This window comes from Lolium perenne, chromosome 4 (assembly GCF_019359855.2).
Source record: "Lolium perenne isolate Kyuss_39 chromosome 4, Kyuss_2.0, whole genome shotgun sequence".
Classification (NCBI taxonomy): domain Eukaryota; kingdom Viridiplantae; phylum Streptophyta; class Magnoliopsida; order Poales; family Poaceae; genus Lolium; species Lolium perenne.
In genome coordinates this window covers 331,872,473-331,888,883 of record NC_067247.2, presented here as the reverse complement: position 1 = coordinate 331,888,883, position 16,411 = coordinate 331,872,473, and the positions used below count along the sequence as shown (strand labels likewise).

The following is a 16,411-nucleotide window of genomic DNA, read 5'->3' as shown; positions in this document are numbered from 1 at the left end:
GTGAAAGGGTCGCCGTCTGCACCGGGTCCTGGCTCGCGCTGCTCGTACGCCGGGGAGTAGAGGTTGTTGGGGTTGAAGCCGCCATGCGGTAGCGCATCCTGGTAGTGCGGCGACAAGTTAGGCGTCACGCACCCGGGAGTGCCGGAGGGGGCGTCGTTGTAGAAGGCGGATGACGACGGAGAGAAGACTCCCGGAACGTACACCGGCACGTTCGTACTATATGGGCTCGCGTTGGTGGCGGCGAGACACTCGACCATTAAGTGCTGGTGCTGGCGCGCCGCCAGAGCCTTCTTCTCCTGCTCCGCCGCCCTCTGCCCTTTCCGCTCCGCCGTCGACATCTTCCGGCGCAGACAGTCTTCATGCCACTGATCATCGGTCATTCCTTCCGGCCTCTTCTTCGGGGCCGGCGCCTTCCGCGGCTTCGCGAACGGCGCTTTCGCCCCTTTCGTCGCATTGCCCGGCGGCTTCTTGGCCGCTTTCTTGGCCATCTTCTTGGGGGCTACCGGCGGCGTCATGGAATGGGGAGAAGGTAGCGGCGGCGGGTGGACGGCGGGAGGGAGAAACGAATCGGCGGGGAAAGGAGAAATGAATCGGCGGCGGGGGAGGCCAGAAATGCGCGGCGGGATAGGCGCGATATGGCGGGAGGGGCGGGATTTGGCGGGAGTGGGAGACGATTTTTCACTGAGCCGCTGACGCGCCGGGCCCGCGTCGGTTCGCCTCGCTTTTCGGTGTGTCCGGCGTCCCCGGTGCGTCCCCTGTGGGACGGGGACGGGCTCGGGGTGCCGGACACCGTATCGGGCCGCACCGGACAAAAATGGACTTTGGGGGACGCGGCTGGAAAGCATTTTTTATCCGGCGCATCCCAAATCCCTTTGGTGGATGCTTTGGGGGACGCGGCTGTAGATGCTCTCAAGTCATGTCACTGGGTTGAACTGTGTTCCTGTGACTAGCTGTGATTCCAGCTTGCAACGCGATGGACAGAGTTCGACGATGGCGATGATGAGATATATATATTAGCTGGTTAAAAGAGATGTGGATGGGAAACATTACTGATGTCTATTAACGAATCTGCTGTCAGAGACCAAATCTACTTGAACTCGCAAAGACAAAATAAACACATAAATGATACAGTACTAAACGAGTACTTTGCGCTTGTGCTCTACACTACTAAACGAGTACATATATAAGCCCTGCCTGCTCTTCTCATGGGTTTCATAGTTGAGCACGCGATTGAAAGTATATGCATATCTTTACACACGAGATCCATCGATCTATAAAGCTCAGCATCCATCTTGTTTAATTCTAATTCGAGTTCTGCACCCGAGGAGGCGACCGCAGAACAGTTGAGATATATCGGCGCTTAAACGGAGCCGTTGTGCTTGCCGTTGCCATTGGCGGTGTGGTGGTTGTCGTCGTCCATGAACCGCTTCCAGAACCAGTGCTGCTTCCACACCTTGTCGGTCATCTCCTCGATGGGCACGTTCTTGGTCTCCGGGAGGAAGAAGAGGACGAAGATGGACATGACGAGCACCCATGCGGAGAAGAAGATGAAGATGGCGAACTTCATGTGGCAGAGCATGGAGAGGAAGGCCTGCGCGATGAGGAAGGTGAAGAGCAGGTTGATGCACACGGTGACGCTCTGCCCCGCCGACCGCGTCTCCAGCGGGAAGGTCTCGCTGGGGATGAGCCACCCGAGCGGGCCCCAGGACCAGGCGAACGCCGCAACGTAGGTGCAGATGGCCACCACCACCAGGATGGCCCAGCTGCTGCCCAGGTTGTCGGACTTGTCGGTGACCTTGATCCCCAGCACGATGGCCACCACCACCTGCGACAGGAACATCTGCACGCCGGCCTCCAGCAGCAGCACCCGCCGCCCGACCTTGTCCACGGAGTAGACCGACACGAGCGTCGACAGCACGTTCACGGCGCCGGTGATCACCGCCGAGTAGAGCGAGGCGTCGTTCTTGAACCCCAGCGTGCTGAAGAGCACGGGCGCGTAGAACATGATGGCGTTGATGCCCGTGAACTGCTGGAAGATCTGGAGGAGCACGGCGATGACGAGCTGCGGCCGGTTGCGGCGCTGGAGGAGGTTCCGGAACGGGTGCTTCACCTCCTGCGCGATGCGGCTCGCCTCCACGATCTCGTTGAACTCCGGCTCCACGTTGTCGGTGCCGCGGATCTTCTTGAGCACCGCCTTGCCCTCGTCGAGGCGGCCGCGCTCGATGAGGCTGTTGGGGGTGTCGGTGACGAAGATGGCGCCGAGGGTGAGGAGCCCCGCCGGGATGCCGGCCAGGGAGAGCGACAGGCGCCAGCCCCACGGGTGGATCTTGCTGGTGCCGTAGTTGACGAGGTTCGCGAAGAGGATGCCGATGGTCACGTTCAGCTGGAACAGGATGTTGAGCCCGCCACGGATCCGCGTCGGCGCGATCTCCGACAGGAACAGAGGAACGGCCTGCACATAGAGGTGTGTTCTCGTCAGTTGGAGATTCAGAAATGACGCGGCAAAATCACGGAACAGTCTCATTTAAAAAACATGAAGTATTCAGATGGCCTTAAAGAGGCCCGTTGGGCTCATACGTGTCTCTTTCCTTTGTTTTTTCATCAAGTAGTACTAGTACCATGTGAATGTTATTGTGTGTAAGCTCAAAAAAAAAAATGTGAATGTGATTGTACTCTCAAAAAACAAGTGAATGTGACTGTACTTATATCTAAAAAAATGTGACAGTGATTATACAAATAAAGTAAGTATCATAAACCACCTACCACTGTCGGAATCTTAATTAATCATCCTAATCAGCAGTTGTGAAATTAACTAATCAAATTTGTTGGACTGATGATCTACTCCTGCTCGAGTTTTAGGCCTCTAGCACACATGCTCGTGTCTTGCCTGCTCGTATAATTGAGCCCAGAGGCATCTCATGTATAACTATGTCATTCGTTTTGTATGTTAGTATGCAGAACACCTAAACTAATGGTCAATCAGTGCACTGATCTGTATAGTAATCTAATGCATCGTCCTACCATCTGAAAGCAGGTGCACAGGTTCTCGGCATTTTCAACCGACGAAAGATCGCTGCTCTAGGATTGTCTACAATCCACACACGCATCTCCTCATTGATCTTGGTTTTCACGTTCGAAAATTACGTAACCAGAAGAATCCAAGGCAAGTACACCTCCAAGCCAAGCATCTCTTGCAAGTTGCAGGCAGCCAAGGACAGTAACAATTTCGGCGAAATCCTCCCCCAAGTTTATGCGGCACCACTCCTTCCACCAGCTAGCAGCTAGGGCAGCTATATGTGTGTGTGGTCTATGCATGAACAACCGCGTCTGCTGCAAGCCTGCAACTGAATACACAGGCCAGCTTCGGCAAAATGGGAAGCATCCAAAGCCGTATATGCATCTCTAGTCCAAGCTGATAGAGACTTGGACAACTGAAGAGCAGGCAGCCACACCATCAGTTCGCCGGAGACTAGTAAAACCACGGAGATAAGTTGCAAGTGTGCATCACCTATCAGTATCGGCTTGGCTCAAATTTCTCCAAACATTTCGGTCCAGTAGATTCTGAACTTGGCGTTAGCTAGTCACCCTCGGACCATCGATGAAATCGGAATCTTTGAAACTTAAAAAGGTTTATCTAGCGAGGCCATGGCATATGCTGCTGCCAATGGCAGGTGTCAACGTGCACCAACACAAGTCATGCACGAGAGTATACATAGTTTCTACGCGTTTGACCCTTAAATTCCGGCCTGTACGTGTAGAAACTTAAAAAAGGTCCCGTATGATGTACCTACTGCAGCATGGCACGCCACTGTACGTACGTGTAGAAACTTAACTTTTTTTTTTAGTACGTACCAATCTGGACGTATGAAATATTATAAGGCAGACATTTTTTTAAGTTGGGCCCAAATATACTTCAGCACATGGACGGTGACTGATTGCCACCAAACAAGAAGAAACTGCAGACGAGTTAGCACGTCATTTTCCGAGGGCGCGGAAAATCATGCCCCGGGCATGCGCGCGTGCTATACAAATTCGCAAACCAGCCACCGCTAGCTTTCCATGTTTGACTTCAGTTTCCACAAAAACTTTTTTTGACTTACGAGCGTACCAAATTAATGTAAATATAGTGTATTAAATGCATGCGCTCTCACCTGGTTGGCGAAGCCGACGCCGCAGCCGAGCAGGATCCTGCCGACGATGAGCATGGCGAGGTTCTGCGCGGCGCCGTTGAAGACGACCCCGACGAGGAAGAAGACGCCGGCGATGAGCATGGTGAGGCGGCGCCCCAGTCGGCGCGTGGTGTAGGAGGCGAAGAAGGTGGCGGTGAGCCCGGCCAGGTAGAGCGAGGACGTGAAGAGCTGCAGGCCCTGGTTGTCGTACTTGCAGTAGTTGCTCTCCTTGTCCTGCTGCTTCCGCCGCAGCACCGCCGGGAAGAACTCCTCCAGGAAGTCGTCCATGGACGTCACGCCGCCTGCGAAACATAATTGTTTCCTATTTTTTAGGTTCTTGATTAATTGACAGAGATTAATTACGTGATGGGTTTTTGGTTGCTGACTGAACTGACTCTTTGGGTGAAACGGATAAGGTTTTCTACTTAAACTTGGTAGGAATTTATTGGCCTGAATCTCGAAAGGCAACGTGTCCACACATGATAGTAGAGAACAGATATACTGATGGGTTGACTTAACAGCCTGCCAAAGCAGGTGGCTAGCTCACAGCATTCTACCATTTTTTTTTCTTCCAAATATGATAGACAAATAGAGATCGGATCATCACAGGATCAAACTAGCTGGTAGACAGGGTGGAGCATAATCCTGCGCAAAAGCTGGAGGCGTTCACAGCCGAGTCAATACATACAATTACTCCAAGTAGTATACAAAATGCCAAAATGGTGATCAATGATGGGTTGCAGGTTAATGACGAGGATTCACATTAATTCCTTCCAAAGAGGAGGAGTATGTGTGGCTATATATCTGCTTCGTCATAAGAAGACGAACTTGCAGTCAAAATAAACTGTAAATCAATGGAGGCATATCGGAAGCAAGCACGGAAATACATGAGAACGATCGACGATACCGATGGTTACTAGGCCCTAATGGTTACGCCATCATGCACGGCGCGCGGAGATGATCTCGGAGAGAACTAGACAGACATGTAGTTTAGGAGGTTACCTGAGATTCCGACGTCGTAGCCGAACATGAGGCCGCCGGTGGCGGCCATGATGCAGGAGATGATGACGATGGGCGTGATCTTGGCCTCGAACTCCACGCCGCCCGGCGCGGAGACGGACATCCCTCCGCCCGTCATCTTCGCTCGACGGTGAGGCTTAGCTACACGAGAGATCAGCGATGGGCAACTAGCGAGCGTTTCTCCAGTCTCCACAGAACCACAGGAACTCAGGAAGAGCTGGCCAGAGAGAGAGTGGGGGAAGATGAGAGACAAGGCTCCAAAGTACGTGGGTATATATAGAGAGTGAGAAGCCATCGACGGAGAAACTTCAAAGGGATCCGAGCGGCCAGACGCGGCCACGTCGCCCCGGCGAATCGTACGGTGGGCCCGTGCGCTACGGCGGCTGGCCAGTCAACGGACGGCTCCACGGCCCACGGGCCAGGGACTGTGCATAAGCGGCAAGACTTTTCCGTTCCGCACAGAAATTATAGCTTATCCAAATCAGGCCACCTTTTGGAAAGGAAAAATGTACGTAGAAGCGAGTGGTGTACTTCGGTGAAGCTGGATGATATTATCGGGCGCCGACCTCTTTGACAACGAGACCTCTCGCTGGGCCCACATGTCTGTGTAACCATCTATCCAAATGCCCGAAGTTTCGGAGTGTCAACAATGAGCGCGCTGCTCTGTTTTCTTTCCTTTGTCTGCTTGATGATTCATGTGAATGGAGGACCTTGACTTTGATTATTAGTTTAAGGAGGAAAATTACACGCACGTGTGGACGGATTTTGCTTCGGAAAAAAATGCGTGACGATGTGGAGCTGTTGTGGACAGCATAGACGTAAGCGGTTTGACTCATGGTCGGCTGATCGAGCTACTGTTCCTTGTGGCAATAGACAGTTCGTGCATGCATGTACTTCTGTAGTAGATGGGAAAAAGATCTTGGCGAGCCAAGTGGTGCTAGTTTACGTTTAGCTTCGGATCATTCACGATCGCAGCCAGATACGATCGCATGCTCGTATATTGTCACCATGTCCACGGAGAACATGCTACTCCCTCTTATTCGTAATTTCATACTCCCCACATGCAGAAATATAAAACTATTTATAGCTATTTTACAAGTTCAGTATTTTGTTTGTATCTACTCTACTTTAATAATATATACAACATCTTATATTAGTGCACGGAAGGCGAGAGTATTACTTATCGTAATATGGATGCATCTAAAGTTTTAAACATATTTTAAATCTAGAAATATCTCATTTATAATAAATAATACGAATCGGAAGGAGTAAAGCAATTATCAAGTCTAGCTAGCTAGCCTCGTCGACAACTCGATATGAATACATTATGATACAGTACTCGGGTATATGGTACTCCTATAATTTATATGGTATTACTATAATTTATATGGTACTGCTATAATTTATAGAACTATGCTTCTGGGAGCTTATCTGCCTCCTCTCCCGACCCCTCCCCAACCCTAACCGCCGCCGCCGCTGCCGGTAGCGCCGCCGGGGCAAAGACCCTCGGGGCATGGCGGCCTCCTCGCCGACGTGGGGGACGGCGGACGGGCTCTCCCCTCCTCGACGCACGCGGCGGCGGCCAGCGCGGATGGTGATGGGCGGCGGCGGCTCTTGCGCTGCGATCTTCCCCCTCCCATCCCCTAGGCTTCCACCCGCGGCACACCGGCATGGGCTGGTGGTGGGCGGAGGCCAGGCCCTCAGTCTGTGCCATGCCCTCCCCCCCGCCTCTCGTTGGTGCGTGGAGGCGATCTCGGGCTTCTTCCGCGTCACGAGGGCGCCCGGGGCAGCAGCCTTGGGTTCGACGAAGGAGGTGGCTCTCTTCTACGCCGGAGAGGGTCGGCCTGCGGTTGGTGGTGGTGGATCTTTTGATCTATCACCGCGATCCGGTGGCGAGATGGAGGGGCATGGAAGCCGGCGATGGCGTCGCCGGTGGAGGGTTGGATTGGCCAGCCCGGGATGGTCGCCGACGTGGGGGTCCGACCTGTATAAAGGTGGCGGTCCTAGGGCCTCTCTTGCATGAAGAGAAGGACCTACCAGAGGCCTGGACTCGTGATCTGGCCAGGGGTTGAGTTCCGGAAGGCTCCACCGACGAATGTAACAGTGCTTTGCCTGGAGTTTGCTGGATTGGAGGTATTCGGTCGTGCACACCCATGCTTTTATTCCGACCGATTGGTTCTGGAGGGAGCGGCACGAAGCTCTTTTTCTGTGTTGGCATCAAATGACTATGGATCCATGATGAAAGTCGGAAGAAGAGAATTTCATGAAGGCCAGAGGGGAGGACTAGCTAAGGGAGGTTCAAGTCTTCACACTGTTGAGAGACTTGCTTGGTGTTCCGGGCTTCACAACAGCGGTATGAAAGTGGGGGCGATAACACAGGTGAAGTGCAGAGTCCTACCTTTCAGGGTGAAAACCCAAGGTCTGACCTTAACTGGTTGTGCCTGGCAATGGCCTTGGTGGAGGAATTGTTTTGAGAGCGTGGACTATCTTCAGGGTGAAAACCTAAGATCTTTGATCGGGCGACGACGGTGTTTGAGCACTGTTCCCTTCTTGGAGACGTCGTTTTTTGGAGAGTCTGTAATTCAGGTGTTGTCTTGGCGGTGGATGTATTGCTGTTGTTAGTCCGAGATACTGTAGCGGGACTTTTGTTTCTTAGTTTTCTTTTCCTTTTTTTGCTGTGTGCATCCGTAGTGCTATTAGGGTGGTGCGTTGTTGCAGAGGCTGGGTGTAATTGGTATCTTATTAATATTAATATATTTCTTTTATCGAAAAATTTATCATTGTTCCAATAGTTGTTCGCTATCAGTTCCCGCGTACTTCTGACTTCTGAGAGCAAACGCACACGCCGCAGCTGCCACTGAAAAAAGCAACTCATTATCCACGTTAGGCTAGCTCACGGGAAAGGAACATAAGCCACGCATTCTTTCCCTTTATTTTTGCGTGGAATTAAACCATGTGGGCTAACTAACGACCGGTCACACTCGACATAACCTATCTGTGCAAAATCGAATTTCGCCGCGATCTTTATATCCAGCTAGCAACCGGAATACACTTGCACGTTTTCTCATTGATGATCGATGCTCAGTTCGTACGTACCCGTATAATATAAGTCAACTATCCTTATCACATGAATATTCAACGGCCAAACACTCAGCAGCCCCTGCGACAACTAATGCCGTCTGGCCAAAATCAAATTATTAGGTCCAAAATACAAAATAAGTGTGGCCGCACCGGGCTCAGGCTCCCCTCTCGGCGCTCAAGGTCCCCTCCCCTCACCCCTCCATTTCCTCCTCCGCCGGGCAAAGCCAATGCACTGTGGTGGCGGCGGGGCTCCTGCTAGTCGCGCAACGGCAGGCGATTGGCAGCAGCGGCGAGGCGGTTGGGCTTGATCTGGTCCCGAATGGGCCTAGAGGGAGCCCAAGCTCCTGCACCCTATTGGTTCCTGCGTGTGGCAATGATGGTTTGTGGCTATGCCCGCACCACTTGGGAGGCGGGGTAGGACATGGCGACGGTGGCCTCCTCCTTCCGCTGTAGGTGGACCGCGAGATATGGTGGATCTCAGTATCTCATGTCTTGCCGAATAATTGGTTAGGCGGTGGCCCTAGTGGTCTTCGTGAGAAGTCACCGATCTGCCTACGGTCGGTCCTCGTATATCTGGCCATCGGCGAGTTCTGGGCTTCTCCTTCTGAAGAAAAACAAATACTGGCGCTCCTTGGACACCTTGATTGGATAGTGGTCGGTCGTGTCACGTGTGCACACGCAAAATCAACCTAACAAGCTTCATGGGGGTATCACCAAAGTTCTTTCTTTTATTGACACCTTGGGACATGTATGGACCAAGATTTCCAAGGGATTAACACATGCGGAGAATGCCATGGCGTGATTGGAGGACCTTTAAGTGGTGAGGTTAGGGTCTTGCATGAGATGAAGAGTTTGCTTCACATACAGTTTGTTCGGACATGACTTGCGGGATATGTTCCCGTCTAAACCGGACACGAGTTCATGTGAGTCTGCTGGTACGTGACTTGCTATGCCTTTATTGGTTGGCCTGTAGTGACCTTGTTGAAGGCATTGTTTGGGAAGACGGTCTTTCCCTAGGGCGAAAACCGAAGATCATTGATCGAGCAACGCCAACGCTTGTGCATTGTTTTCTTTCTGGAGACATTGCATTTGAAGAACCTCCTTTGTGATCGAGTGTTGTATTTGGTGGTGTGCTCCTGTGGATGGTTGATCACCATGTTGGGTTCTTTTTTCTATTTTCATTTTTTATTTCAGTTGTGTACTTCCTAGATATTTTTAAGCATCATGTTGGTGCAAAGGCTAGATGTAATTGGTATATGTACCATATTAACATATTCCTTTTATTAAAAAATAGAGAATACATAACCTTCATCGAAAACAGAAAACACATAAAAACTGTTAAGCTTCATGCACTAGCCACTTGAACCAAAAGTCCGAACTTATGGAAAGGGCTAGGCAATCCACATATACACTTCACAACACCCCCACTCGCGTGTGACGGGAGAAGAGAAAATCAACACGTGAAAGAAGAAGAGCACACCGAAACAACGGTGGCTATAGAGGGGGGCAACAACAATTTTTAGGCTTAATTGCAAAAACCATGTGAAAGCCAGGATTTGAACTTGAGACCTAGTGCTCTAATACCATGTTAAGCTTCATGCACTAGCCACTTGAACCAAAAGTCCGAACTTATGGAAAGGGCTAGGCAATCCACATATACACTTCACAACAAATACATCCCTTGGTCCAAAGAAAACATATTATTCGGCACGCTTTACACGGGAAAACTCACTTGCTTTTGGAAATTTTAACTGAAGCCCTAGTTTGTCTTAGTTCAGCTGGTCGCACTACATGAACTTGAGTTTTTGGGCAGAAGCAAAAAAGAATAAAGTTTTTGTGTGGTATCTATATATCTTTATCGAGGTGTAAACCTCACAAAAAAAATCCTTACAAAGTGCAATTAGCATGGAAGCAATATGTGTATCTTATATCATCATGAAGAGACTATTAAATACTTTTTTTCCAATTCAAGTTGCTAGATATGTAATGCCACTCATCTGATATGTTCTATCTTATACCGACCATACATATAGTGTTATGAATATATTTGGCAATCAGCTGATGGTGTGGATCATAGGTTTAAGATAGAACATTTCCGAGGAAAAGCGGCTCATGCTTGGCTATGGCCACTTCCCGGGATGAAACCCGTTGGTCTGAGATGACACTGGCGGCAAAATGCTCTAGGCGGGGTGAATGCCAAAGGACCAAGTCGCCGCGCGTAAGGGACTTGGTGTGCAAGCAAGGATTTTTTTCCTGTCGGGTGATCATGTGCAAGGACAGTTGTTGGTTCACCATTGCCTCGGCGGTGAACTGAGTGCTGGCTTCAGCTTGGGCGGCCGTAGTCATGGCGCATGCCTTCTTCTCCTCCTTCTCCCTTTGGCATCGGTCCTACAACTTCTTTCTTTGCAACGAAGGTTCCTTTTTCGGCAGGAATATGGCCTCGGCAGCGGGGGGGCAGCGACGGTGTAGGCAGCCGAGAACGGAGACAACATGACGGGTAGGACAGCTAGTGGACATGTTTGGGGAGGCTGCCATGGGCCGGTGTATTCCCCCGGTCTAAAACGGATAGATGGAGAGGTCAAATTTCTCAGTTGGAGTTGCTCTGATGTCCAATGACTTGAGCACGTCCAAAATTCAGCTGTCGTCAAATCGAAAGAAAACAGACGATTTAGCACGGTTTACACGCCAAATTGCCCACCCGTTTTGGAATTTTAAACGACGTGCGACGCCGCTGCTTGCTTTGTTAATACTAGTTCGTTCAGCTTTGCCGGATTGCGACGTTCGATGCGCGTGCTACCAGCACAAGCAAAATAGAATGAGAAAAAAAACTGGAGTTTCCGCCGACGGCGAATTTTCAGCTGCTCACGACGGAGCACGACACTTGGGCGCAACACAGGCCGCCACGGCAACGCACAAGCAAGTGTGAGGTGTAGTGCAGTGAAAATTTTCTTGTACTGTAATACTAGTATAACACAGGGAGTACGTAATCAGCGCCACGCGCATGGGTGTCTCACGTAGTACGTGCTTCAAGCACCGTGTTTTCTTCCCGTGGCCGTTGGCGTTGGGAAGTCCTTAACGATCTCTTTGAATTTTGAGTTGAACAAACGGCCGGTCACCCTCAGGCAAAGTCGGAAACTACTCCAACTAGGAGCGGCCGGTCCAGTTCGGGCTTGACTCTGCGGTAACTGACGACGTAAGCGCCATCTCCCTCCTGACACGTCGCGATACACCGGCAAGTCGGCAACCCAGTTTAGAAAGAACTACTGATATAGAACTGCTCACATCGCTATACCGAACAACAAGTCTGAGCATATCGATCTGGTTGGTATATTATTCTGGAGCTCAGAGTCGCCGTGGAGGTCGAATGTTGCGGCATCGCATTTGTCCTCTGAAGCTCACAGGCGCCCAAGTCAAGGGCGCGAGGGTGGAATTTCTTGAGAGCTCTGTTTCTGGTGCGGCGTCTAGCTGTCCAAAATGATCGAGCGACTAGAAGCAGGTGATTCACGCGTGCTGGACCTCGTGGCACTGACAGCGGACAATCGTCACTCACAGCCTTGCAAGTCGTCCACCCGATATTCTCCTAATCAGCACTGATCGATGCGTGCACCGTTTGCACCAACGTAATATAAGTCCAGCACTGATGTGTCTGCCCATGATCTTTACACGGATGATTTAGCGCGTTCCAGGCCGCCCATTGGGTGTCTGATGCTGCAGCCAGTAGACATCCAGTCACTGGCCACCCATTAGGTCAGTTATTCCTCCTGAAATGTAGACAGCCATCGTGAACTGAAAATGATATGCAGTGTATGTTATATCAATTGCCCGAGAGGTTTTTTCCAAGCACCAGCCAGTTTCGGAAGCGAATAGCTTAGGAAATTCTACATGCCGCACATGAAACACCTCTTATTAACTTCGGATGTTCAGCAGTACAGAGAAAACTCACAACAGAGGAAGCAACATCCCATTCTACACACGACACGCTATTAGACGACACTAACGTTTATTTGTCTACACATACAGTACTGCATAGAGGGCACACATGACTGACTGTCGTCGAACCGCAGTTCACAAACTAATTACTAATTAAATACTGTAGAACACAACTATAGTCTGTAAGAGCGCCATAAGCAAGTCTTACGGCTGCACCTTCTTAGGGAGGAGAACAGCCAGGTCGAGCTCCCTGCCATACATCTTCGCCAGTGCCTGTCCGCACCAGCCGTGCCCGTCATCCAGTGTGGGCATCCTCACTTCCATGAACGGTGGGGCAGCCTCGCCTTGCGGCTTCACAACGCCAGCAAACACCCTGAGGACGTTGGCCGCGTCGATGTCCATGCACACATTGATTTCGACAGTCCCCTTTGCTCCTGGAGGAATGCCGGTGATCTTAAAGTACCCCAGCAGATGGTTCGCTTCCGCTTCCTTGCCTTCACCTTCGTAGACAGCGATGAGCGCTTCGGTCTGATTGTCACGTGTTGTCGTGAACAGCATCTCCCTTCTCGCAGGAACTGCAGTATTCCTTGGAATAATCGCGGCAAATCCATCACCGTCGGCACGGATTCCGAGGTTCATCGGGGTAGCCTGGATTGTCAGCAGGTCTAAGCTCCCTGAAGTGTCAGTCGCTCCTGAAGCAATGGCCCCTTCCAGGGCGGCACCTGAAACAGCAGCATCCAGAACGTCTACGCCCTCGTACGAGCCTTCCTTCTTGCATAATCCTAGGACAAGGCTTCTGATCTTAGGAATCCTGGAGCATCCTCCAACCAGGACCACGTCATCGATGTCCTCTGGCGCTAGCTTCGCATCTGCCAAGCATTGCTTGATGATCCTCTCGCATTTCTCGAAGATCGCATGATTCACTTGCTCAAATTCTGCACGGTCCAAAACCTTGGACACTTTGTAACCGCCCCCCAAATCAACGTTGATCTCGATGCTTTCCTGGGTGGCCAGTTTGTGTATCGCATCCTGAGTTGCGATACGCAGCAAACCCATTGACTTGATTCTGTCCATTGTTTGACCAGCATTACCATATAAGCTGTCAAAATTAGGTAGGAGGTGGCGCATCACATTCTGAAGAATGTCCTCTCCACCAACTGTGCAACCTGCAAGGGCTCTGATTTGAGAAACACCTCCAGCAGTGGCAGACACCGCAACGTCGCAATAACCAGCACCGATGTTAAACACCAGGGCGATTTTCTCGATGCCACTTCCCATGTTGTCATGCAGAAGTTGTTGCTGCTGCTGAGCGTACAGAAGCGCAACAGCAGTAGGCTCTGGCATGAGCCTCAGCACGTGCAGTCCAGCCATGGCACATGCTCTCTCAATCCTGGTCTGCTGGAACCGACTGAACGCAACTGGAATGGTTAGAACAGCGTTCCGGACTGGATGTTTCAGATGCATTTCCACCAGGGCCTTCAATTCAAGCAGGAAGATGGCAAGAACTTCCTCAGGAGTTGTGGACCGCCACATATTGTTCACCAGCGCTGCAATGAATGGCCTCACACCAATACCCAATGTCTGCACAAGGAAAGGGAGGGTCTTGCTAGCTTGAACCACTTCATCAGTGTCCATTCTCCCAATTAAACGTTTCATATTGAATATTGCACTTCCTGACAAGATATCTCTTTCCTCGTGTGCGTGTTCCTTGGTTGCTCCTCCAGTAACACCAGCTGAAAGGGTGTCATCTTTGAACATGACATATGACCTCATCCCTTTCTGGCTTCGAGTATTCTTCAGTAGCTGCACTTGATGACCATTCCAAACAGCAACACTGCATCTTGAAGTGCCAATATCAATGCCGATAGCAACATCAGGGAATGATTGCTGTGCTTGATCTTCCCCAGTGGTTTCACTATCCGATGTCACAGTGTAGAATTGTTCAGCCATCCTGCAAATATACACACAGATGGTCCAGTTAGACATGGTTAACAGACTCTTTAAAACAGGGGAAATAATGGATAGTAAATACTGAATCATCTAAGATAGGAGTTAGCCTGACTTGCAGAACGGAAGTTGTAAAACATTTGAGAGCCAATGTTGAACAAAAGGTAATTCCAATCATCAATAGGAATCGCCAGCAAATTTCATTAAATACAAGCCAGTAACACCAGCCTAGGAAGGAAATTAAACAGCAGAACGTCCAGCTTTTCTTATGTTAAATTAAAAAATGGATGGACCACTACCTGCTCTACCTAGCAAACCTGGATCAACAAATAGAATGAACAGTCAAGTTTTAACTTCCATCATACAACAAGGTGCGAACAGTATGTTGCTAAATTATACAGTATTAGCACATTCAATGTGAATAATAAGATAAAAAATCCTTATTGGTCATCTATGCTCTACACTTATAATCCTACTGTGTCATGATGCATGTCACACAGGGCAGCATGAATTCTGAACACCCATCGTGTAATTTGAACTAATTAGTTTGTTTTCCTTCGGCAGTCTTCCCCAGCCACACACTGAAAGCAAGTGGTTCAGCATATACAATCATGACGGTTGACGGATATGCCCTTCCACCTTGTAAAGACAATCAGACTATCACAAACACTACAGAAGTTAGCATAGACAGAACACAATACTCCTCCGTAATAAACCATGAATGAATTCACCATCTAACTTGTGACCCAGAAAAAGAGCAACCCAACTTAGCTTTCCTAACTGATTGCCACACCAACTCCATGTGAGAAGACAGATGAATCAAACACTTGCTTACGGGTTACTTATAGAAATTTTTGTGTTTCAGTCAACATGCACTACCACAATACTCCGTACATGAATACACGATCCTGGCTGCTGTGTGACCTGCTAGAGTTATCCAAGGCTACAAGCTAAGCAGAAGGAAAAACTTAGGACCTAGCCTCCACGCACGATCCTGCATTTACCTGGTTAAATGTGAACAGAGACATCACACCCAGAACAAAGTGTACATCATGTTGTCGCAAACTATGCAAACCTTGTGACTCAGGAAATCACAATTACATGGTACTACCCACTGTCGACATAATCAATTGAAAAAAAAAAAAACCCCGACATAACACAGAACGCAAATTGGGCGCCTAAGAACGAATTCAGGGCAACTCACTCGATACTAATAAAAAAGAACTCGGGGCTATTCACTCCCTCCCAATTAATTAACACGCATGGAGAAAATTGAGAATTCGTAGGGTTCAGAGATGCCTTACCGGACCGGTCGACGGACACGCGCTGAGGACTCTCTTCGCCGGACCTGCTCGTTGGTGCTTCTTGGCGGTAGCGCAAAAGGAAGCGAGGGTGTGCGCGAAACTGACTGAGCAGAAGTGGGGAGAAGGAGGTGGGGGAGGAGGTAGAAGAAGGTGGGTAGGCATTTTCTGGAGAGGCCGGGAGAGAGCTCGACACGCGGGCGCCTCGGGCGGAGCCGCCGCCGAGCTTCGGGAAGCGTCGGGAACCGGGGAGACGCCGCTGGAGCATGAGCGGAGGGCCGCAGGCCGCACCGCGGTGATGGACTGGGCTAAATTTAGGCGCGGTTAGGTCTATACGATAAGTGGACTTTGTGGTGGCATGTAGGCCTGGGCTGATCAGCACATTTTTGGGTGCGACTTGGTTGGATCGGTGTCAGGATTGCAGCAGCCAGCAAGACTTGACATAAAGAGCCCGTTTAAGTATGGACTGAGTAGAGAGCCTCGGATGTCCATGGGACCTTCTATTCATAATGAAAACGGCCCAATAACAGTTATCTTTTATTTTTATACCTTTATTAATCATTAAAATATAGATGATAATAATAAAACCCAAGAAAATGCATTCCAGGTCGATTTTGTTTACAACAATGGCATTGGAGTTTTCCAAAAGTGTCGATCCATGGCCTTTAAGCCTTTTTGATGAATTAACATGTTGGTTATGGTTTTTTGATTTTGCCCTTCCTTTGAAGAAACAAAGATTATTGCCGTAAAAATCGTTATCAAACAAAAGCTCTAATGAGAAAAAAAAAGCAATGATCACTCCGTTGTCCCACACGCGACAACGTACGGAGGAACGAAACGAATATGCATCACACCACACGTACGGTCTCTTCATCGCTGAATAACGGCCGCAACTCACAAGCAGATAATCAGACAACAAAAAAACGAGCAGATCAAATCCATCCGCTTTTTTTGCGAATCAGT

At 49.8% G+C, this 16,411-nt stretch overlaps 2 protein-coding genes across 2 annotated transcripts; both read right to left on the bottom strand.

Annotated features, from left to right (window-relative positions):
• Positions 1 to 1,037: 1,037 nt before the first annotated feature.
• Positions 1,038 to 5,442, bottom strand: LOC127296470 (sugar transport protein MST4). The gene is made up of 3 exons (XM_051326552.2): positions 5,172 to 5,442; positions 4,152 to 4,471; positions 1,038 to 2,452 (listed from the first exon to the last, which is right to left on the bottom strand). The coding sequence occupies exons 1-3, from the start codon at positions 5,305 to 5,307 to the stop codon at positions 1,361 to 1,363; spliced, it is 1,548 nt and encodes a 515-aa protein (XP_051182512.1). The 5' UTR covers positions 5,308 to 5,442; the 3' UTR covers positions 1,038 to 1,360.
• A 6,711-nt stretch (positions 5,443 to 12,153) lies between these two features.
• LOC127296469 (heat shock 70 kDa protein 8) lies at positions 12,154 to 15,728 on the bottom strand. Its single transcript, XM_051326551.1, has 2 exons — positions 15,452 to 15,728; positions 12,154 to 14,151 (listed from the first exon to the last, which is right to left on the bottom strand). Exon 2 carries the CDS (start codon positions 14,148 to 14,150, stop codon positions 12,405 to 12,407), a length of 1,746 nt encoding a protein of 581 aa, XP_051182511.1. The 5' UTR covers position 14,151; positions 15,452 to 15,728; the 3' UTR covers positions 12,154 to 12,404.
• Positions 15,729 to 16,411: the final 683 nt, after the last annotated feature.

Bases quoted from the DNA above. Each gene is read 5' to 3' on its own strand.
- LOC127296469 (XM_051326551.1), bottom strand. From the start codon at position 14,150: ATGGCTGAACAATTCTACACTGTGACATCGGATAGTGAAACCACTGGG.
- LOC127296470 (XM_051326552.2), bottom strand. From the start codon at position 5,307: ATGACGGGCGGAGGGATGTCCGTCTCCGCGCCGGGCGGCGTGGAGTTC. The intron at 4,472-5,171 runs GTAACCTCCTAA...TATGTTTCGCAG, and splicing joins CTACGACGTCGGAATCTCAG to GCGGCGTGACGTCCATGGAC. The intron at 2,453-4,151 runs GTGAGAGCGCAT...CTCTATGTGCAG, and splicing joins GCGTCGGCTTCGCCAACCAG to GCCGTTCCTCTGTTCCTGTC.